The following is a 24,827-nucleotide window of genomic DNA, read 5'->3' as shown; positions in this document are numbered from 1 at the left end:
TGGTTTAGAAGATTTCAGAAAAGGACTAGACGTTGATATGAATAATGATAAATTATATCCACAATTATAGGATAAAAGCTAAAATTCAAAACAATTAGGTATATAAACTCATGTTTCAGGCCACAAGACCCCACTAACTGATGGAGGTTAAAAACAAACATCCTGAATAGTCAGGTAATTCCATAATTGTCAACTATGTTTTTTTTTTCCACCTTCCTCTAAAACATATTGTACTGGCCTCTCTTAGAGAAAGAATACTGGACTAGATAGACCACAGCTTTCACACAGTATGGCAACTTCTATGTTCCAGAGGACATGCAAATGAACTCTTATTACTCCAATCACTCTGGGCAGTCTTTCTCTCTCTCTCCTGGGATCAACCCTAAGCACATTCTGAATTTTCCACTTCACAGGGCATAGAAGTTTCAAAGACTTCATTCATTGGAACTTCCTTTACTGCTTTTCAGCACCCTCTCTCAGAATTCACATGTGATCTCACCTCCACCTTGAACGATAAACCTAGGAAGATGACTCTTCCTGATTCCTCCAAATGCCAATACTCTCCTTCTGTGCTGTCCCCAGCCATAAAATCTTCCCCCAACAATCAAACAATCCCATTCATTTCTGGCTGTCTATCTAAGGCCTCCGTACAAGTTGCACAAATTGTAGGACAAGACCTGGTCTCTCTGACCAGGTAGGACTATGGGAGTTAATATTTGCACAGGTTCCACCAGAAAAAGGAAGGCGGAGACACAGGTCTATGATATACTTAAATTGAGCAGAATCCAAGAATACCTATGTAATCTCTCTATATTCTTACACCATGTCTAGCACCATGAAATCAGACTTCCTTACTAATATTAAATCAAGAAGGTTATCTTCTATATCAGGGATCGGCAACATTTGGCATGCAGCCGGCCAGGGTAAGCTCCCTGGCAGGCCGGGCCGGTTTGTTTACCTGCCGCGTCCGCAGGTTCAGCCGATCGCGGCTCCCACTGGCCTCGGTTCGCCGCTCCAGGCCAGTGGGGGCTGTGGGAAGCGGCACGGGCTAAGGGATATGCTGGCCACGGCTTCCCGCAGCCCCCATTGGCCTGGAGCGGTGAACCGCAGCCAGTGGGAGCCGCAATTGGCCAAATCTGTGGATGCGACAGGTAAACAAACTGGCCCGGCCCGCCAGGGGGCTTACCCTGGTAGGCCGCGTGCAAACGTTACTGATCCCTCTTCTATATTCTGTAGGAAGTCTGTTGTTTTGGTCTGTGTCTTGATAACATGATTTGGATTTTGGTTATTAAATGAAGCGTGGAAGGGTGACTTTTTTTTTCTGAAGCTTCTGAAGTTTGTAGTGATTTTGAGCACATCTGGAAGTAAGTTCTACAGTTATAGACCATTTGGCCTAGTTCTTGCATACAAAAGTTTCACTCTTGAGGTTGACAGTTCCATTGGGCTAGTGCAGCATAGGAGGTCATGATCAAGTTACCTGATGTAACATAGCTTGTTATAATTTATGATTTCCATGATAACACCCAAAACCTGCTAGTTGATTTCCAAGTGCAGAAAGAGACACAATCTTTGGCTCAAAGAGTATACAATCTAAAACATGGACTGAGCTCATGGAGAGCTTTGAATGTCATGACCAAAATTTTGAATTTCACTCTGTATTCAATGACAAGCTAATGGAGAGTGGAGCACTGGAGTGATGCGAGTTGCTGAATAGACAGCTGTATCTGAACAAGTTTGTGCCTTTTAAGGTTGGCACTTTCATCCTAAGTTCTGTAACTAAGCCTAGAAATCATAAATGAGTTGATAACCACATCCAGCTGTGACTCTGACAAGAGGAGATGCAGACTACTAGTCAGCAGTATGTGGGAAAGAATGTCCATCTCCAGCCATGGTTATTTGGGTGACAAGAAGCTGGGTGGCCCACATAAGTGCAAAGCAGTCAACTTTAGGGATGTGAGGTTCATGTCACGATCCACTTAAATGTCTGGCTCCGTTCCACGCCTCAGATACTACTTGGGCTGCATTTGATCCATTAAAAGTACTCCTATGCTGAGAGGTACTGGTGCCTGCATAAATCACAAACCTCTTTGAGATTGGGTATGAACACAACCTTAAATTAATATAACTGTTAGGATGAGTTAATCGCAAGCCCACCACCTAAGACAATGGGGATTGTGAACAAAGGACTTTTGCTGAGGTTTTGTTTGTGTGTGTGTGTGTATGTGTGTGTGTGTGAGAGAGAGAGAGAGAGAGAGAGAGAGAGTCAGAAGCTGGAAACTGAGAGAAACTCAGAGGGGGAAGAAAGCCAAGCAGCATCCTGTAAGCACAGCGTGAGAGCTAGAGAGAGAGCTTTTGGAACTGATGTTGGCTAAAAATGTGTGTTGCTGTAAGCTAAAAAAAACCTAAATAAATAAGATTGCATGAAAGAAAATACCAGAATCTAGCAATTTCTACTTCCAACTGAAAGGACTTGGAACTCTGACTAGTCACTAAGGTCAAAAGGAGTAACAGTAGTTTCTTGTGCTATATCAGTGGTTCCCAAACTTGTTCTGCCGTTTGTGCAGGGAAAGCCCCTGGTGGGCTGGGGTGGTTTGTTTACCTGCTGTGTCTGCAGGTTTAGCCAATCTCGGCTCCCAGTGGCCGCGGTTCGCAGCTCCAGGCCAATGGGAGTTGCTGGAAGCGGCGCGGGTCGAGGGACGTACTGGCCGCCGCTTCCCACAGCTCCCATTGGCCTGGAGCAGCGAACCCCGGCCACTGGGAGCCGCGATCGGCCGAACCTGTGGACGCAGCAGATAAACAAACCAGCCCGGCCTGCCAGGGGCTTTCCCTGCACAAGCAGTGGAACAAGTTTGGGAACCACTGTGCTATATAAATGCACCATATTATTGATTCTTCTGTGAGTACAGTGTTTTGTATTGTATCAGAATTAATACAATCTACTTTAAACAGCCTCACTGTCACTAAATATTAATCAGTATTTTAACTGGACAAAATTATATTTATATTATTTAAAAATATCCCCTTTCCTTTGTTCCAACACAGGAATAAAACAGGCAATTATCTCCATAATGGCAGCCTGTAAGTCTCTGCATGCATCAGAATAATTTCTAAACCATTGAAATTTCTCCAGCTGAAAGGAGAATCCTTTATTTAAGGAGAATTTAAATATAATGAAAACAATGTTATAATTTTACATGACTGTTACTCATAAAGTTTTAATCTAAATGGTGGTAATTTTATATCTTTATGAAAATCTTTGTAAGAAGTTAAGAACTTGAAACATAACAGTAGTGCAAATACTTATGAAACTGTCTTTTGTTTATTGTATATCATTTCCTTACCATTGCAATGCTATTCACTGTTAAAGTGCTTCTTTAATTGTGTTTTCAGTATTCATAAGAAATAAGCGTTTTTGGGATAATTACTCACTTTGGTGAAGATCAGCAATTTGGCTCACATACACTTCAGAAAATTAGTGAAAATGTTTGAAGAAGACAGTTTCCTACAAAGACAAAGATACTATATGTTTAAAACAAACAAAAAAAAGGAGTTTATTTCATTTTCGTCTACTGAAGTGTTAGGCAATTATTCTAGAACATTTTGACTTGTTTACAATTGTTCATCAGTGTTTCTAAATACAAGGATCTTTAGTACTATAAATGCCATCGTCTATTTTGAAATTATTGCCAACCATGATCATATGTCCCCAGGGGTACTTAACTGATTTTCAAGGTATTTCATGAAAATTTCAAACTGTACAACATAGATAGGCAAAGCTAGTTGGTTTTCTTATCAGTTGGAATGTAAACAAAGAACCCATAATTCAATATACAACAACATTATCAGCAGAATTTAAGTTTTAGTATTTAATTATATTTTTGTAGTATGTGCATGCATCGAATCATATTTTTTAAAATAACTGCTACTTTATTATTCAGATAGCAAGTGAAAGCCTTTACAAATAATGTCCATGTCTCATAGAGCTTATAAAGGAAGGAAAAATCTTCAGTTAATGTAAATTTTCATAGCTCCAGTTACTTAAAAGGAGCTATGACAATTTACACCAATCAATGGAGCTATGACAACTTACACCAGCTGAGATTTTGCCACCATATGTTCAGGGCCTAATTTTGCCATCTTACTCATGCTGACTAGTAGTTTACAAGTAGTCCCACTGAAATTAATTGAAATTAATGGCACCACTTAAGTACTCATCCTGAATAAAAGTGGCAAAATGTAACCCTTGATATTTCCCCCTATATTTCCTATACAATATTATAGCCAAACCATCCTTCTATGAAGCATCTAGCATATGACTGAATATAGTTTTGAATATTCAAAATCCAGAGCTTTGCTGAACACACTTGCTGTTTTGTAATAAATAGTAATATGCAAGTTTCAGAGACGTTATTTGTTTTGTGTTGTCTTGTGAAACTTATCACCTTTACTGCAAATTAAATGAATGTATTGGCTTGTTTTGTGTTCGTCCAGTGTTTAGCACAATGGGGCCCTGGTCCATGATTGGAGCTCCTAGGTGCTATGATAACACAAATAATAAGGTATGGATCCAATAATGGCTACCCCTAAATTATGACAATGACCTTTCTCCTGCTCATTAATTTTTCCCAGTGACTACTGTTTTGTTCTTTAAATGTTGTGGTGACATATCAACATTGACTTTCAGTCTTTCACATTAAAGCCACTTCTGAGACTGATTATTACTCTGTTTCAGAACGTTACAGAGTTGGATATTCTCATCACCTTTTGGGGGTGTTACGTTTGATGGTAGTTACATTATAGGCCTTATGTAACAATGTGCATGTTGAGTAAGCAGCATGTAATCATGAACAACTGAACTTTTTTTTAATCAGTGCACTTGTTATGCATGTGATCTTATCCAGAAAATAGGTCCTTACTGTTTAAGAAATGGTTATGTAAAAGACTCACAGATGACTGTTCCAGTATGGTCCATTCTCTTGAAGGAACAGTATCTATTTTATCCAAGGAATGGCAGACACTACTTATATTGATATAGACTGAAGTTTTACAGTGCTTCAAAATTCAAATCTTCTGTTCATTTAATATGCTGTCATGATCACCAAAAACCACGTAGGTGGGGATTGTAGCAGGTATGATAATTTCTCACATTGTCTTGTAGTCTTTATTTTGAAGTTCTGAGTGTGATATTCTGTTACATCTTACTTCATTGTTGACCTTTCTTCAATTAAAAAAAATGCCCATCCCTTTAGCTCTATTTGCTCAAACAGCCCATATCTGAGCAGTCTGCTGCTTCAGGAAAATGTATTTTAGTAACAGTGTCAGAATAAAGAGTCAGACTTAGAAAATGGTTTTCTAATCCCAGTTCAGTGCAATAACAATTGTACACTTGGATACAGCACTGATGGAGAAACTCTTAGCAGGTTTATAACTGAAAGCACAAAAAATCTGGGGTCATATGAATCTATAAAGGATTACAATTTTATCTGTCCAACTGGGGCATTCTAATTGGAGTTTGTGACCACTGACCTCCTGCCTCCTCTTGTACTGTAGTATCTTTTGAATATAATCATCAGCAAATTTTTTAAATGACAAATATGAAGTTCATGTGTGATTTCTTGCCATTTACTGTAAGTTAAGATCATATGCTATGTGTTACATGAACCTCTGTTAAATTAGTTCAATCTCTATGTAAAGTGTCAATGTGAAGATGACCATACTGTCTGTTTTTGCGTTTTAGTTTCTGGTCTTGTTTTTTTAACGCTTTTTTTCCCTAATAATAATAACCAAAGTTCTGTTATATATCAAGTTGTTGCATGGTAGTGTTTTCAAAATAAAATTAAAACAAATGGTAAACTAATTTGGCAATCGAATCCAATCTGCTTAACGCAAAGGGGTTCTTGTCTTGTGCAGTAACTCCCCCCACCCCCCTTCTTCTCAAAGTTTTCTAGCTAGGCATGAAGACCATGTTTCAGAAAAAACCTTCCTATTCAGGAAGGCACATAAGTATGGATTTAGCATATGCTGAAGTGCTTTCCTAAATGAGGGCCCAAGTCCATTGGAATCAATTGGAGTCTTCCCTTTTAGGCTTGGATTAGATCCTTAGCCTACTGAAGTCAAAGACTGCTGAACCTGCCATATATCGGTTTCAGTAATACTTCATACAGAATGGCAGTCACCAAGCTCATTTTCATTGTGCAAGAAGCTGCTTCTTTTTCATTTTGAAATGTATGCTCCAAAAACTTTTCCCCTTAAGAACAGGGTGGCCTAGCATATCCTTGGAATAATTACATATTTGATGTATGTAGTAAAGATTAACCACTGACCACAAGTGTCTCACTTATTTCTCTATTAATATTATCTGAATATATTTCTGAGGATTCTAAATGTCATCCACTAAAGGCAACCGTTCAGCTGTATTATATTTCTTGTTGTGTCCAGCAAGGTTTAGCTAATGGTATAATCTTCCTTTCCTGTAGCTCCAATTTTTTATGAATATTTCCCAGCAAGTGTCAGGCTGAAGATATTTATCATGTTACTTTAGGTTAGTTTTCTATAAACAGTCCCCCCCCATCCCCATCCCCATCCCCAAATAAAGGCTGGAGGGAAAAGGATCTCAAATATTATGGAAGTGTTAAACTGGAGTAGTCTTTTGTTAATTACATATCACAGCTTTCTGTCAAAATAAATCTGCTTCTATCTCCCAGCATGTATCAGAGAGGGAGTAAGGTGATAAGTTCATTCATGAGGCTCCTGAGACCAAAGTTCAATAAAGAACAGGATGGATTTTACCTTTTCAAAGTCATGCTGGTTAAAAATTCCTGTTTTTTCTCCTTTTTTTAAAAAAAAGTGGACTCTTTATAGAGCAAAGTCTGTAACGAGACTGTACTGACCGTAGTATCAGGAAACGTAGAGTGCAAGCGGTATGCTTTAGTGCAGAATGGTTTCAAAATAAACTCCTACAAATCGTAGAGCGCCCCCCCTTTTTTTGATTAATAAAAAGTCAAAACAGGAAATTTCCTAGACAAATAAATGAATAGGTGTAAAGATCTGTGACATTTTAAAAACATAAATGAGGCTCCCATATGTCTCATTGCCCGATATTAGAATATTGTAACACACACAGACAGGCTGACAAGAGCAAGATAAACCACAGCATTATGCTCACAACAGGGTGTGTGTGTGCGTGGGGGGGGGCACAATCCTCATACAAAGGCCTTCTCACCTGCCCCCAGGGGTGCTAGAACAATTTGTAAAGCAAGGGTGCTGAGAGCCATCGTCCCAAACCGCAAACCCTGTATATGATGGGAACCACTTCAAGCCAGGGGTGGGGCGGCACCCCCACGGCAGCAGCACCTATGCCTGCCCCACGAATGAAAGACCAAATGCACCCACCTCCGCCACCCCCCCCCCCCCCACGCACCCTGCCCAACGCACGTTGGCCCGAATCCGGCAGGTGACAGGCACAAGCCCTCCTGCAAAGGCGAGCTCCGGCTGCGAGCCACGAGCGAGCTGCAACCCCAGCGCTGCTCACCTGCCCGGCCGGCGAATAGGGGGCTCCCCGCCGAGTGCCCCCGCTGCCGCCCAGCCCTGCGCCCCTTGCCGGCAACGCCCCCGGCACTGGCAGCCCCGGGAGCGAGGCGCAACCTCGCAGCCCCCCCGCCCCGTGCAACCCCCAGGTAGCTTCCTCGGCCCAGCCGCAGCTGCTCCCCCGGGGTGCATGGGAGAGGCCGGACGGATGCCGCGGGGCGCCTCCCTCCCGCCGGGCTGCACCAGCCCCCAGAGCCGGGCGGGGAAGGGAGCTCGGCAGCGGCAGCAGCATCCGCGGGCTGAGCGGCGGAAGAATCCTCGCTCCTGCGCCTGTGTGTGAGAGAGGGAGAGCACGCGCGGAGGGATACACGATACTTACTTACGTCCCTCCCCCGCTGCCTCCCCACCGCCTCCCTGATATAGTGCGGCGCGGAGCGGCGCTGGCAGTCACTTGGCGAGCGGCGCTGCCCGGGGTGTGCGCGCGAGCCGGGAGCGGCGGCCAGAGCGGCGGCGGCGGGCAGCGGTGGCTGGGTTTTCCTGTGCTCGGCACCTCTAACTTGGGAACTGTCCACCAGCGTGAGCTCCTGAACATGAGCCGCCTCTCTCTCTACCTGCTCGGATTGCTCCTCAGTTGCGGGCAAGGTAGGAGCGGGGCTTTTCTTGCATTTCCTAGCTACCCTGCACACCAGAATGCGCCCTAATTACAGTAACCAAAAATAAGCAAATGTCTCACTCCAAAGGCCATCGGGGGGAGGAAGCCTGTTTAACCTCTCCACCCCCCAAAGTTGTGTTTTGTTATTTCTTATAAAATGTCTGCAAGGAAAAAAAAAAAGTCATTTAGATGGAAAAGAAAAGAAAAAGAGCTGGAAGATGCTAACTGCACTTAGCTGCTTTGCTTGGGATCTTGTCTTTTTTTTCTTAATCTTTTTTTTCTAATAATGTGTTTGGGGTTGGTGGGGTGTGTGTGTGTGTTTGTGTGTGTGTGTGGTTTGTTTGCTTTTTTTTTTTTTTTTGGCAAGAGTTTGTGTCAGTTAAAAAACCCCTCAAACCGAGGCATGTTTTGAAATACCGGTCTGCTATTTTGTGTGCAGCCAACGTGGGCTTTATTTTTAGGAAAAAGGATTTTGTGCTCTCCCCTGCACTCCGTTGTCGGTGAGAAGTAATACTTGAAGCCTCCCTGTCAAGTTCTTTCTCCTTCTGTAATAAAAAGTGGCTGAGAATGGTTCATTTCAGTCTGTTGCAAAGTGAAGATGAATTGTTGTGATCAGTAAAGCAGGGTATCTGTGACAGTGAGTTGAATAAGTGAATATATCTCTGGATATAGGGGTGTGTGTATAACATTTAAAATAAAATAATGCTAAAAACGAAGGTGTTTGGAGAGAAGTGAAATATACTAAGATTACACCTGTATGTACTGTTTGCTTTAATTTTCCTCAGTACAAGTATACACATCCTACAGCAATTGTCCCTAAGATATAGATTTGTTGTTTTCTGTGTTACCTATACATTTATTTCAGGATTTATGCTACTTTTAGGGAGCGAGCAGGTCAACGGGGACTGATGAAGAGGGGTTGTGCTTGTGGTTGTGACACATTGACTGTGCCCATTTGTGTAAACTAATTACACTATTTCAAACTGTTCAGACAAGTTTTTGGTGTTAATTTAAAACTGAACTAGATTGCTACACCAGTCTCTTCCTTCCCCCCTATTCCCTTGTACAAGGATCTACAAATTATATCTGGAATCACCACACTAAAGTCAAGGACCTGGTGAAAAATGATTGTGTGTATGTGTATCGCATGCAATTCTTTTTTTTTTTTGGGGGGGGGGGGATTTAAAAAAAATCAGTCAAGGGATGGTGTAGGAACTGGTGCTCCAGACAGTTTTCCCCTCCATTACTTTTTCTGCCAGCAGGGGGTGGTAGAGCTCCATTCAGGTGATTGTACCTCTTAGTATCTGGCTGTATTAAGAAAAGAGAGTGAGAGTCTGAAACCAGTCTGTCTTCTATCATTCTTCAAGCACAGCTTGACATTTTGGATGTGAAGCCTTTCATTTCCCCCTCTTCTTCTCCCCCTCTCCCCCGCCCCCATAGGAGCTGAAGTGACACAATCAGATGCAGATTAGCAGCACGCACACACAGACCAGGGAGCGTTAGGAATGACTATCTACAGCAGAGAGATTTTATACACTAGCTTGTAAAGTGCCTGTGCGAACTGTTGCACCTTTTTTTAAAAAAGGCATTGGGGCTGTAGAGCACTGCAAATCCCCACTTAATTGCAGTTACGATTAAAGCTCCTGGCACACTAGACATTTTGTTTAAGAAGTGGAAAGTAGCAAAGAGCCATCAGATGCTCTCGAGCTATGCAGAAATGCCTCTGTGCTTTCACTATCTCTGAGTGAGCTCTGGAGCTATTGCAATTAACAATTCAGAAACAGTCTGGAGAATTTTCACCACAGCCATACACAGGGGTGGGGGAAGCATCCCTCAGAATTTGCATTGACCCAGCTAGGTGTAGAGGGTATATAGGTGGTGTTTGTAGTGCCTGGAAGGCGGCGAATGGAAGAAAGCAAGTTTGCAAATTGTGATTATTCTCTAGCTGCTCTTGGAAAGGATTACATAGCCTTGAAATCTAGCATTGCAAATGCCAGGAGTTACGCAGTGGGGTGAAATTTACAAATACCTTTAAGGGAGACTGAACAAGAGTTTTAACAATGACAAATGAGAGAGGTATGTGTGTGTGTTTGGTACATATATAATATAGTATCTGGTGTCATTGTCAACAGAAAACCACTATTTTTGTAGAGCAAGGGAATTGTATTAGAAAATTAGGGAGAATGAGACTGACTAGATGTGGAAGGAACAAACAACCTCAATCGGCTGCAATAAATGGTGAATGGGGAATGGGAGTGAGAGGAGCATCTGTGTAATGAAAATCTCTCTATTTAGGTTGGTACAGGAGAAAAAAAATCAGCATTTCTGAAAAATAAACATTGTCTGGGCAAGGAATGTATAGATAAAAGTTTACTCAAAGGAAATGACAAAAACTGAAGGATTTCTTGAAATGCCTTTCACAATCTGAAAGGCTGCTCTGTAAACACTTGGGATTTATTTTCTACTGAGTCTGAGTATTTGGGGATGCAGTAGCAAGGACATTCACATCACTAGCACAAGTATTTAAAAAAAACAACCTGAATCATATGTACATTATATTTTTTTAATAGAGAAGGAGTCTGGGTACAAAAATAAGCCAGTCAACAATCACTGGCATCATTTGCTTTGGAAATACTAAAAACCTAGCTCGAGGATTTATGTTTCCAGCAATATAGTTGCAGTGGATTTTATGAAGCATGATTGAAACTGTTTCATTGGGAAGGGCTGTTAGATTTGGGAAAGGAAATGGTGATGTATTCCCTTTTAAGCAGTCAAAACGTTTTGAAACTAAGCAGCTGACTGTAAGCAAATGACAGAAGTGAAAAACTGACTAACTTAAGTGCTTATCAATGTCATAATTAGCTAACGAGGCCAAATACTCCCACTCCTAACTTTCATCACAGAGAAGCAAGTTCTTTTTCACTGGCAATGTCATTAATCTGCAACTAAAAAAGATATATTTTTTGTAACCTCTCATAGATGCTTAGACAATCCTCCAGTGTGGAAAGGCCCACATTAAATTAGTACGGGGCGAGGGGACACCACCAAAAACCAAAAATACCCCCAACAATACTTGGCTATATATAAATTGATCTTTTAACAGATGTGGAAATATGCAAACAAAAGAGAGTAGGTTTACTCAATCTTTACTAGTAACTAGGGACACTGGTTGATAGTGAATGAAGCAGCTACCAACCAAGATGTCAATGTTCAAAATTTTACTGGTATGGGTAGGAGACTTTTCTCTGAGTTGCCACACTATAATCCTTCCCTTTTATTAAGCTGGAATACAAAAACTGCTACAGTCGAATTTCAGTTATTTTAAACACACACGATGATGCTGTGGTAAGAGATGCATTTGTATGCTTATCAAACGTTTTTCCCTGTCATTTCCTGTGCTTGAAGTTTCATCCTTCTCTGATGTAATATGGGGAAAGAAGCATGTTTTTAGTTCTCACCTCTTAGATGTTAATCTGTTCTGCTGCTGTGCTTCCTGCTAGCCACATGCAGTGTTTCCTTCCAGGAAGTCCTAATAAGGGTTTATTCATCAATCACAAACATCTCTCAAAATAGAGGCCAGGTGTGTCACACAGTCTGTTTTTGAGTGAGATTGCAGGGATGAAATACTGGCTCTACTGAAGTCAATGGGAGTTGTGTCATTGACTTCAGTAGGGCCAGGATTTTACCCCAGATATCAACGTCTGGTTGGGTCAAGGTTTTGGGGACCTTCTGGTACCTAGAAAATCTCCTTTCTCTCCCAGTTACACATTTATAAAACATCAGCAACAAAATAAAAATAAAATACACTCCTACCCTCATCTCCCCCAAAAGGAAGTGCACTGCAGCCAACCCGGAATGTCTGAGGGTCTACTGTTCACCAACTGATGGAAGAGTCCTATTTTGGGTGGATACAAGGATACCTGGAAGCTACAACAGAATGATCTTTTACCAAGGAAAGGGTTGTTTCCGAAGTGTCACCTGAAGATGGATGGTGAAGAAACTGAATGTTTCTTACAAACAAATAAACAAACATCCTTGTATTTGCAGAGTGGAGGAATTTTAGTTAGTTTGCAACAGCACTATGAAGTGGAAAAAATGGAGAGGAACTCCCAGGTGCTCTTTTATAGAATAAAGCACTAGAGAGAAAGTACTGATTCTTCCTAAGAGTTTGAATTAATGTTTTTGTTTTGTTTTCTAGTGGGAGTTGTTTGTTTATTTAATAATACTTTTATCATGCTTTATGAGTGTTAACATAGAGAAATGACCAAATTATAAATGTTTTGCAGGAGAAAATGCACTTCCTGCTTTTTTAAAAAAGACCTTGGAACATGAACACTATATTTATTTGCCTTTTTGGTGACCTTTCTGCAGAGGTTGTCCAGCCCTGATGATTGTATTATGTTTGTACATGGTTTTCTTAAATTATTGAAGGATATTTACATTCAGCTGATGCCACAGATTCCCATTCAGAAAGGTCAAGTTATTAAAATGACGACATTTTAGAAAATTATGACTTATACTTTTGTTTAAATTACAATTTGTGGCTAATTATGCTGTTGTACCTGCATTGTAAGGTACAGTATGAGAAATGAGGACACATATTTCACTCAGTTATGGAATTCAGATAGTCCTTTATATCCAGATATTAGGCATGGAACTATTCCAAATTATTCCAGATAAGGATCTGTCCCATCTCCTCTTAAAGGACATTTTTGATTTTTTAACATTTATTTATTTTATAAAATTAGGGTAATTGGTTAATGAAGCATATCCTAGGGTTGCCCATATTACAAATTATAATTATTGGACTGGGTCAATTTAATGATTTTGAAGGTCACAAAGTGAAGTGGCTTGGCAAGAAAAATGTGGATATTCTATTAAATTGCAGTAGTTCAAGATTTTTGAAGGCACATTTAAGGCTTAGAGACTAAAATTATGCCTGTCATCTTAAAAGTATCTTATTAATATCAAACATTTTAGATTTGATCAATTATGATAGCTAAATCTAAAAAAAAAAAAAAAAAAATCCCACAACTCTATCCTCTAGCCTGTTGATAAATAATTGAATTTTCAGTGGATAAATTTTAACTCAGAATAATTTCCAATTACAAGTTCAGCATTTAGAACGCTATTTGGTAGTACTTCAGTAATCTCACGACGGCGAGTTTCAAGATAATGCTTCACTTCAACAAATTGATATTTTGAATAGTTTTCTTACATTGGTAACCAAAATGAGCCCAATGTTATTTTTTTAAAGATGTCCAGTACTATGAACTGGTCTTAAACAAATTATTATTATTATTTATTAAATACTCTCTAGTCACTTTAATTAATACAATTGTTTTTAAACCAGATACCTTCAAAAGTAAGACAGGAGATTGAGATGCTTGTTTTTCTTCCTTAGAACTCGAATCTGACTTCAGTTACGCTGGTGTGAGTCCAAAGTAACTCCACTGACTTCAAAACTTCATTAACTCAGGCCAGCTTCTCTGGATTTACACCAGTGTAACAGATCAGAATCTGTCTCTTAACTTGTGCAGTGAAAGTAACTATAGGAGGTTAGTCAGTACAACCCAAAAGAGCATAAGATAGCTATACATTGATTGATGATAGCAATTTATGCTGACAGACGTGATTTCAAAATTCCTTTATTTTACTGAAAATAAAATACATATTCAAATAGATTCAATAATTTAATAATTAACACTCAGCAAAACAAAACCAAGACAACAAAAAAACATAAGACTGGCCATACTGGGTCAGACTAAAGGTCCATCTAGCCCAGTATCCTGTCTTCCAACAGTGGCCAATGCCATGTGCTCCAGAGGGAATGAACAGAACAGGACAGGTAATCATCAAGTGATTCATCCCCGTCTCCCATTCCCAGCTTCTGGCGAACAGAAGCTAGGGACACCATCCCTGCCCCTACCAAAACCAAAACCCTGCCAAAACTAACACTGCCCCCTGAAAAAAAACATTACCAAGTAAAAATCATAGGTGTTTTATCTTTTCTGTTGGAAAAGTTTCTATTGTTTTGTAAAACAGAAACAATAACAAATATATACAGACAAATATACTTTTATAAGCCCTTGCTCAGCTAGGTATGTAAGCACATGGTGAACTTTAAGCATGTGAGTAGTTCGGCCTGTGAGTAGTTCCACTGAAGCACCATGGGCCTGATCTACAGCCTAGAGTAGTTAATTGGAGTCTTTCTACTGATTTCGGTGGGCTTTGGATCAGGCCCTAGCACTTGCACAAGTAGCTTTCTGATTTGGAGACGCAATAAACAGTTTGGATTTTGAAGAAATATAGATTGGGAAGATACCATCTAGTTGGATAACTTTTGATGTGATTTATGGAACACACTTTCTTTAAGGACTTAATTAACAGAACATACATCGTGATACACCTATGCTTCAGAATTTACAGCTTTAATGACCTGGCACCGAAGCAGTGTCTTGAACTTCTGAGTCTAAAGTAAGATCTACTGCAAAGTGAGATATGTGTACTGTAATTATTAATTTCTAGAAAACTATTGGCGCCATGGCCAAATTCTGTTCACTTTACTCAGATGAGTATTTCCACTGACTTCAATGAGACTATATGTGTGAGGATAACAAACAGCACTTGGCCTTCTAAAAGGAATTATTTCCTTCTTGTTTCCAATGTGATTAATTTCAGTAAGGAATGATTAGGCACTGAACCGTGTTTCTATATGATGAATTTTGGGTTATCTGCAGTTGCTACACTGTCATAAACAAACTACTGTAGAATAGTTTTGTAATGTTTTCCCTTATCCTTCATTTTTTTTAGAATAGAAATATATTGTTTATTGATTTCCTGTACGATTTAATGTGACATGTTGAGAACATTGCAAATAGGATTAAGAGAGGAACTTTGTTCTGAATATGTCTGTAAAATAATGCATTGATAGATCTTTCAGTAAGCCTGCAGCCATATTAAAGACAGGCTGTGATCTCCTCCGTTCTCACACTGTAAACACGGTCAGGTCTGATTTGGTCAGCACTTGAACAGAAAACATCCAAGGAAAATCTGGATGCTTCAGGAAGTGATTTTGATAATTCAGTAGGTTGGGGCATAATTCCTTCCCAGTCAGAACTGACAAATACCGCCTTTTAGACAAGATATAAAAATAGGGTTCTGATGGTTCATGGGCATCAATAGTACCATGACTCTTCTCTGAAAAATAGGTTATCCTTTTTCCTTTATATCCTGGCTAAATTTGTTTGTGTTTTGCCTACCTAAAATTCTCTATGTAATTTCATCTGGGTAGATTATTTTTTATTTCTTGTTCTAAACAGTTGTACAATGTTGCTGAGCACTCATAAACAACTGCCAAAGGTGGATGCATTTCAGCAGTTTGTGAAGTGGTTCTTTAATGATATATCATTTCGTAAAGCTCTTTAGAATTTTCTGGGTTGAGAAATGACACATAGATATAAGACATTAAGAATAATAATATACTCCTGTTTCTGGCATCTGCAGTTTCCTTTTCTAATCAATGAAGTTTACACTGAATATTTGCAATGTAGCCCTATTTTAAATACAAAGAAGAATTGTGGGGTTTTTGTGTAGACCGAAATTCTTAAATGGAAGTAGATGGGCACTATACTAGACAAAATGATGGTGTCCTCAGTGTTTTATTCAAATAGCATTCTTTGGAACGTATCATGGAATCCAGAGTGAAACAAATTTCCCTTAGTGTTCTCATTATTAAAACACACTGGACCATGTTCAGGCCTGGTGGTAGGGTGACCAGACAGCAAATGTGAAAAATTGGGACGGGGGTGGGGGTAATAGGAGGCTATATAAGAAAAAAGACGCAAAAATTGGGACTGTCCCTATAAAATCGGGACATCTGGTCACCCTACGTGATGTAGATAGGTTCAAATCCATTCATTTCAAGAGAGTTGCAGCCGGGCTGAAGTTGGCCAACATTGTTTAGAGCTTTGTGAGGGTGGCTTTAAACCTGGCCTATGTTTCAAATGAGGAATTTCAAATGGAGATGAGGTATTTGGAGAGAGAGGTATTGAGCAGTGAGAAATAACAGCACTTCTGCCTTTGTGGTACAGATTGTATGCAGGTGTTTCCAAAGTACCTCCAGGATTGCCACTTTAATAAATTACAGAGAGGGGTGGTTCTGTTCTTTGCTCATGAATAATGCAAACTCTAGAATTTCTCTTAAACTATAAATAAAAGATACTGTACTTTTTCTACTAAATAATCAAAGCAAAATAAACAAAAACTAATCAAATATTTGTTTCTGTTTATGACATGCTGAGGGGTGATTGGTAGAAATAAAATAGTACCTACCATTTTCTTTGAGTCACTGAACATTCATATAGTGTTTATGAAGTGGATACTAGAAGTATGGTTAGAATAGTGTCCAACCAGTAAAAGTATGGACTCTTGTATTTTAGGTTTTTGCCCAGGGGGCATTGCCCAGGTCAAAGCTTTGTTGAAAGAATATTTTTGTAGGGGGATTTACCTTTCAAGGCAAATGCACTGTTTGTGGTTTGTGCATGTCTCAGAGGCTTTTTTATTTTATTTTTTGGTATGGTCTATGGCTTTGTGGCACCCATCAAAATTATTTTTAAAGCGTTCAGTATTCAGATCATGTTGCTAAGTCATTGAAGCATTGTGGCTGAATGATTGGATGTTAAATGGATTTGTGCCAATTTATGTGCCAGGCATTGAGTCCAACAGCTTCTTAGCACTTGGGTAAAATTCACTTCCTCTCCCCACACCCATCCATGGGTTTGTATTAGAATTCTGTGACTATTTTTGATCACGTATGCTGTATGATTTATATGATTCTTTTTACAATTGTTATTTTGCTTGTTGGACTTTTTTTACAACAACTTCATTGTTGAAGTAGCCTGGTTTTACCATTCATAGCAAAATGAGATTGCATAAGTATCCTTTATTTCTGGTGGGAGTTCATTCCCCTCCTGAGTATTATTGCTGTGCCAAGAGCATTAGCTGAAAATTCTATTTGCTGGCATGTTGATGCTTTTAAAACTATTCTTTGTTATGTGTTTTTTATATATTTTGTTGTGTGTGTACTTTTTCTGTCACACTTCCAGACATCTGAGTGTAAGAAAAGACCTCTGTGGACTGACACCTGAGGAACTTCTTCCTTTATTCTATTCACCCTATGAGTACTCAGTTTGTGATACCTTCAGTTAGCTGGGACGGTGGTTGGATTCTCATTCTGCTTTGTGTTATATGTTAACAGTAGAGTTGATTGGAGAAATTATTTTTATTTTTGATGAAAACAAACAATTTTGTTCTTGTAGAAAAAATTCCCTGATTTTTTTTTCCCAAGTATCACAAAACTGAAAAGCCAAAAATGGGGTGTGGGGGGAGACTGATTTCTTGATGAAAACTTAACATTTTATGGCAACCCAGACATTTTCAGACATTTTTCTGTGTTGTTAAAATGATTGCACCACACCTGTAGCAGGGGGAACGTTGTCCGGGCTTCCCAAAGGAAAGTAGTAGTACTTTATGGTGGTGGGAGAAGGAGGTAAGAAACTACTGCAAAAAGGTGGGTGGCAGTCAGCTTTGCAGCACTGATTCTTCTCCAGGAATATAAGGGACAGAAGGCTTTAAAGGTGCAAGCCCTGGGTGTTGGAAACCCTTTCTCCAAGCAGCAAGCAAGGCAGCACCCACCTTCCCTCCCCTAGAGGTTCAAATGTCGGGTGTGGTTAGGATCTGCTGTGGGCATTGTGCTAGTTGCTCCTTTTTAGGGGGGCTGGGAAGAAATTTTCCCTCACAGCATATTGGCTTCGGTGGAGTAGGGTTTTTTCGCCTTCTTCACAGTGGGTGTGAGGGAGGACCTTTTTTTGGTGAGGAGAAAAGGTGGTTAGGCAATATGTCGCAACTTATTTTGTAAATGTGGGGCATGTGTCCAGGCCAGATATTCCTAGAGGGAAGGCATCCAGTGACCAGATAAATTGCCTAGTAAAGGACTTAAAAGAAGGTGCTGGTTAAAGCACTGAATGGGGGTTCAGGGCTCCTATGATTGGTACGTCATCAAGGGAGTCATTTGACTAAATATAGAGTTACCTGCACTGTACACTTTTATCTGCCAGGTAGTCTGAGATGTCTAATAATAAAGTTGCAGCCTGATTAAATCCATATCAAGAGTCTTCTGCCCTTCTTTTGGTATAGCCCAACAAAAGCTATTTTCCATTTCTTGGTTTTTGTTTGTTTGTTTGTTTTGTTTTTTTCCAGTTCTGATGAAAATTTTTGACCAGATCTAGAAAACAGGCAGTTCTTATACATTTATTATTATTTATTTGTATTTCTGTGGTGTCTAGGGGCCCTAATCCCTAAACAAGGACCCCATTGAACTAGGTACTTTACGAACACAGAACAAAAAGACCATCTCTGCACCAAGTTTGTCATCTCTCATCCTGCTTTAGTGCAGCTTTGTCAATCCTAATTTTTTGGGCAGGAAGAAATGTACATTTGCTGCTGACTTTTTGCATGATCTCACCTTCTGCAGCTGAGTTGGAAAGTCACCATGTCATCTTTCAGATTTCAGTTTGTTTGTTATTTGAGTTTATACATAAATTGTAAGAAGGGATTTTTTACCCATTTGAGCCTTTTGTTTTTGAAAGTGAAATATCTCCTTGCTTATACCCAATCTGGTCTAGGTCAGTCTAGAGAGCAGTGTTCTTTTCTGTGTGTATGTTTTTAAAAGGAGAATACATCATGTTGCTACCACTTTAGAAACATTTATATATAAGCCTTATTCAAAATGTCTTCTGTTTTATACCAAACAGTATACTGCTTAATCACAACTTGAATGTCCTTGTGACTATTTTCAAGATTCTGAATGTGAATGGGTCCAATCCTGAAGGATGCAGAGTACCCTCCACTCACATTAAATTCAAAAGGAGTTGACAGTGCTGAAAATCTCTGGGGGTTGCTCCGCAACTCAAAGGACTTAGCTGCAGGTTTTGGTGGTCTAACACAAGGCTGTATTAACCCATAGATGTGGACGTTTATGGAGAAGTGTCCTATTTCTACTAATAAATACAATGCTGGAAAAGCTGACTGTGTATAATGAATTTTATAACTTCATCTGTCAATATTTAATCTAAAAATCAGCAGCACATGAAAGAAATGTGAGGAGAGCTCAAGGCACAGCTTGTGAGACCTTAGCATCTCTGAGGACATGAAGCGGTCTGCCAGAGAAGGGACTCATCAAACTTGGAAGGCAGAATCTTATTCTTACCATATTTGTAACACACACACACATATTTTCTTGTTACATACATCATCTAGAGTATTGTTTACATATTTATTAAAAAGAGTAAGATATTGTGAATTAAATATTTTTGTGTATTTTTAATATTTGTCATGATAAATCATTTTGTCATGAACTTATTACATTGTGTATTATAGTATATACATTATATTATATATTACATTTGGTGACTAATGTCTCAGATAATGTATGAACAGAGTGGGAATAGTTAACTTTGTTTGGCTATACCGAGAGAAGGACAGGAGACACTTGATATGGATTTTAATCAGGCTGCAACTTTATTATTAGATGTCTGGGACTACCCAGCAGATAAAGTGCACAGTGAAGGCAAATCCATGTTTATTCAAATCATTACCTAGGGCTTCCACCCCCTTCATTTTCCATCCAGGTTCCCCAGCCAATCCATGGCTTGGACATTACCGTCCAACCCCCTCGTAGGAGGGTTAAGGTGGACTATAAGAATGGGGAGGGGTTGGCTCCTCCCTCCCCTGTTCTGTTCCCTTATCCCGCACCTCCTTTTAAGTGCTTTAGCAGGCTATTTATCTGGTCAATGGATACCTTCCCTATGGAGTACCTGCACTGGACACCCGCCACCAGGAGGTGCCAGCAATTAGCTTGGCTGCCTCCCCCACGAACCCAGTTGGGTTCCAGACATTGCCCAATAGCCTCTTTTATAGCAGCTCAAATATGTGAAGCCCCATTCTCCCGAAATAACCCATTGTGCTTTGCACTATGCCAGGATTATCAAGGACATCAGCAGCTGGGTTGTCAATGACCAGGTACCGCAACCTCTGCCCCTCTGTAGTGGGCAATATCTGTGACCAGCATTCCAGATCCTGAAATTGGAAGAACTCATTAAACTTCCTTTATAGCTGAGCTGTGTGCCTGGAGCCAAGAATTTCCATGCCACTGATAACATCATATACTGAGGCTCCATAGAGCCAGTGGCATCTGCTCAGGTTCGTTGCTAGCTCCTGGTGCAAGCTCAGAAAATCTGTCAAACTGAAAACGAGACAAGGTGTCTGCTATGCCATTATTCATCTCTGGCATGTGCTTGGAAGAAAAACAGATGTTAAGGTTTAAACATTGTAGAACTCACTAACTTCATAATCCTCTGTGATCTGCACGTTTGGCAATTAATAACCTATACCTCTGCCATGTTGTCGCACCAGAAACATGCCCTTTACTTAGTCAGCTCCGGTCCCCAAATAACTGTTGCAACTAAAATGGGGAAGAATTCCAGGAAAGTCATATCACACACAGCCCCAATTTGCATCCAGATAGCAGGTCATTTCTGGGCACATCACCTGCCTTGATAAAACAGGCCAAAACTTGTACCCCCTGAAGCATCCGAATGGATTTTTAACCCCCCCACCCCCCCGTCATAACCATTACTTCCTCCACAATGACACCCCATTAAATTGGCCCAAAAAACGTTCCCACACCTTCAAGTCTTCCTTCACCTCTCTATTAACTCGTATGTAATGGTGTAGCCTGGCTATGCCCACTGTTGCCACCACAATCCAGGCGCAAAATGTTCACCCCAGGGCAACAACCATGCAGGCAAAGTTCAAGTGCCACAGAATAGACTGCAGGTCTCGCAGCATGGATTTTTTTTTTTGGCTCTTACAGCTTTCCTGAGCAATCTCAATAGCTCCAGAAGCTTATCCTGAGGGAGTCGCAGAATGCACTCCCTGGTGTCCAGCTCGATCCCCAGGTAGGTCAACATAGTGGAAGGGCCCTCTGTATTTTCTTCCACTGGAGTACCCCCAGTCATTTAGCCAGGACCTGAAATGTGTCCAACAGGTGAACACACCCATCTGACCCAGCTTGTCCCACAAACAAAAAGTCGTCTAAATAATGCACTACTTGGCATAGTCCAGCTGCCCGAAACCACTGCCCAGTGCAACATTGTACTAATTTTTTCAGATGCTGAACCAGATACCAAACAGCCCATGGGCATAACCTTGTCACAATACAATTGTCCCTCAAAAGAGAAACCCAAAAGGTCAAAGTCCAATGGGTGCACCGGCAGCAGTCAAAAAGCAGACTTGATATCACACTTAATGTTAGCCATTAGTGCCCCCGGGCCACAAGACCTAACCATACAAATGGCTTCGTCAGTGGGGGAATAGTGCACGAACATATCGCCGGGTCTATCCCATCATTAATAGAGCCAACTCGTGGGTATGAGAGGTGATGAATTAATTGGTATGTCCCTGGAGTCGTCTTGGGGATCAAACCCAGGTGAGAAACCCTTAAGTTTTCTATAGATAATTGATCAAATGGCCCTGCCACCCTGCCCTCATTTAATTCCTGTGTAATCTTTTCTTGAGCAATATGTTCCATCCCAAATACTGACTTCAATTTTTTTGACATCACATGGGTCCTATTCTCTGAAATGGGGATCTGAAATCCCACAGTAAACGCCTCCCACAAATATGCTCCATCTGTTTTGTTAGGGTAATCGCAGAGGAGAACTCTTAACACCTCCGACCTAATTGGTGTTGGTGCCCATGCCCATTGCACCATCCTCAGCTTGCCCCCTTCCCCTGCTTGTGTTCTGTGAACATAATCTGTTCCAACCGAACAAAACCTGTGGCTGGCACTTGAGCCACCCACAATCCTGTTTCCTCCTTGTGACCGTCCCCTACCGCTCTGGCAAGAATGGGCTGAATGGGTCCCCAAACATGTCTCGCAAACATGCCTAAATTTACAGGTACTGCAAAAACAACCACGGTCATTAAATGCCTGCAAATATCATTACATGACTCAGGCCCCTACCGAGCTTCCTATGGGATGAACAAGCTACTGTCTGTGTGAACTCCTGGTCCCCTCGGAGTCATCCACTCCAATCACAGTGTGTGATGACGTATGTCCCACCAGATCCCAGTTTGTGTTGCTGCCTTCAATCTAAACTGCTCATTATAATTAAACCAGGATATGCCCCTAAACATATTGTATGTCCGCCTGATTATGTCCATACACTTAAACAAGGGAGGGTTTCTCTCCGGGTAAGCCTGTACTATCACACCTGCGTAGATAAGGAAGGGAGCCTCTCAATTTTCCCATGTTCTAGGCACGCTTGGCTGCTTGGGCAGCTCTCTATTCTGCTTGCTCTGCCCATGCTTACTCTCTGTCAACACCTCCCTGTGTGACAAGGATAATATGTCCATGTATTCCCCTCTCAGGATTTTATCCTTAATTGTACTGAGCAGGTGAACTCCATCGGGTCAGCCACCCCAGTATAACTGTACTTGAGACTGACTTATGGGGTATTCTCAGTGCCCTGCACCTCCCTAGCCCCCCACAGGAACCTCTACTCTATCCCATGAAGTTGTATTTCCTAACAGCCGTTGAGTCAAAATGTGCCCAGGGGCTTCATCCCCACCAGGGGCTCCCATATCTGTGCAGGGGATCTGCCCCATCTGCCCATCTCTTGCCTCCCAAACTTGAGCCCATGCTGGGCCCACCCTGTCACCCCGTCCAGACCCCTCACTCAGAGATGCCTGAAGTTGTTGCAAAAAACTAGCTTGAAGCAACTGTATAACACCATTAGTGTCCCCCTCAAGGGTGTTCCCCTCAGACGGGTCTGTCATGGGTCTCTGACAAGACAGAGAGACCCTGTCTGTCTGCTCCCAGGCTAGACTATCTATTACCCCGTTAGGCCCACTCCTGTCTTCCCCAAGTAAACTCACAGAGGGACAGTTTGAACCCAGACCCCACAGTTCACTGAGGCCCTTGCAACAATCACTTTTTGCCACACTGCAAGCCAGGATATCACCCATGCCAACAATCCTGCCCCGCCCCCACAACCTCTGTCTTTTGCAGATCATACTGCAATTAGCATGGCCCCCATCTCTTGAGTTCAGTGGAGAAGAACATCCTGGTTCTGGGTGAACCCATATAATTTGAAAGCTCTGCAATGCTGTTGAAACAACCTCAGAAACAACTTCACTGACCACTTGTCGCACAGCACTGCTGATGGTCCCACTAGCAAACACAGCCTGCCCACCTGCATGCGTGGATGCTTCCCCATGAGCATCTCCATCCCTCAGCCCATGAGGCCTGCTGTGTGGAAAAAGGGGCTTCCAACACCCAGGGCTTGCACCTTTATAGCCTTCCAACCTCACATTCCGGGGGCGGGGGTGAATCAGTCCCACAAAGCTGATCACTGCTCACCTTTTGCAGCAGTTTCTGATCTCCTTTTGCCCTCTCTCCACCTCCATAAAGCACTGCTGTCTTCCTTCAGCAAGTCCAGACAGTGTTCCCCCTGCTTCGGGGGGTGCGGTGTGGTCATTCTCAAAGATTCACTGAGTTGACTCTGAGCTTTGCCCTACACTTATTTGACACAAGTCTTTCCTTTGAGCTGTGCTTCCATTCACTGACCAAATACAATGTAACTGAATTATCCAAGCTCAATTTTTCTGCAGTATTATTTTCTTTTTAATGGGGGTAAATCGTCTCACTCAAAGCTGCTCACCTTTTAGATGTAGGAGGGCTGGTTTAGTGTTAAAGTAGCATGTTAGTGATCCACAGGTCCAAGTGGCATCAAAACAGCTGGTTATACTGAGAAATTTAGTGCTTGATCTGCTGGTAATAATTACAATACATAAATAAATAAAACACGTTTTTGCACAGTACAGGAAAGATATAAAAGTCTATTTGAATGTAGGTGATCTCTATCCAATTTTTAATGCGTAGGTGTTCAGCTATTGAAATCAACACTCATAACTGACATCGTTGTTCGTCTTAGAAGAGGCGCCCAAGACTAAGCAAAAGTGGAATCTTTCCTTCCTTCTTAATGCTATTTGTCTTTAAATATATAGGCTAGCCAGTTATCTGGTGAGTCAGTTAAGAAGTGATGTTCTTTAGACAGCAGAGAAAATGTACCATCTCATAAGAAATGATATCTCAGGTTTGTTAAATTAACAATTGTTGCATCGTCTCTGGTCAAGATAACCATTGATCTTCTTCATAATAACAGAGGAATAAAGTGATCTCTGATCCAACTGTTGACATGGAAAGAGAGGACCTATTAATAGTGAAGAAATACTTTGGAAAGGAGGTAAAGGAAGCACCATGTTCTAGAGGTTGGAGCAGCGGAACTAGGAAGTAGGAAACCTGAGCTCTGTTCTTAGTTCTCCCACTGTCATATCCTGTGACCTAGGTAAATTACTTCATCTGTGTACCTCGGTTTAATAATCTATAAAATGGGAATACAAGTACTTAGCCACTTTTTGTAAGGTGGTTTGATATTCTTACATAAAAGCCACTATAAGTGTGAAGTATTGTGATATTAATGAAGAAAATCAAGCCTGGAGGTTTTTTTTTCTTAGTTGTCCT

General features: G+C 41.0%; 1 protein-coding gene and 1 long non-coding RNA gene across 9 annotated transcripts in view; one reads left to right on the top strand and one right to left on the bottom strand.

The window, feature by feature from the left end:
• LOC125644402 (uncharacterized) overlaps nt 1–7,845 on the bottom strand; it is a 356,210-nt gene extending 348,365 nt beyond the window's left edge. For 6 of the 8 annotated variants that reach the window (XR_012664244.1, XR_012664246.1, XR_012664247.1 and 3 more), the window contains exons 1-2: nt 7,532–7,745; nt 3,430–3,502 (exon numbers count right to left, since the gene is read on the bottom strand). This is a non-coding gene — a long non-coding RNA (uncharacterized LOC125644402). Of the gene's footprint in view, nt 1–3,429; nt 3,503–7,531 lie in introns of all 8 variants that reach the window. The other 2 variants (XR_012664248.1, XR_012670415.1) reach the window with 2 other exon arrangements.
• A 92-nt stretch (nt 7,846–7,937) lies between these two features.
• NCAM2 (neural cell adhesion molecule 2) overlaps nt 7,938–24,827 on the top strand; it is a 551,141-nt gene continuing 534,251 nt past the window's right edge. The window contains exon 1 of the mRNA XM_048868296.2: nt 7,938–8,169. Within this exon, the coding sequence (XP_048724253.2) occupies nt 8,118–8,169 (52 nt within the window). The 5' untranslated portion in view covers nt 7,938–8,117. The remainder of the gene's footprint in view (nt 8,170–24,827) is intronic.

Source organism: Caretta caretta, chromosome 1 (assembly GCF_965140235.1).
Source record: "Caretta caretta isolate rCarCar2 chromosome 1, rCarCar1.hap1, whole genome shotgun sequence".
Taxonomy (NCBI): Eukaryota; Metazoa; Chordata; order Testudines; family Cheloniidae; genus Caretta; species Caretta caretta.
This window is presented reverse-complemented; position numbering and strand designations above follow the sequence as displayed.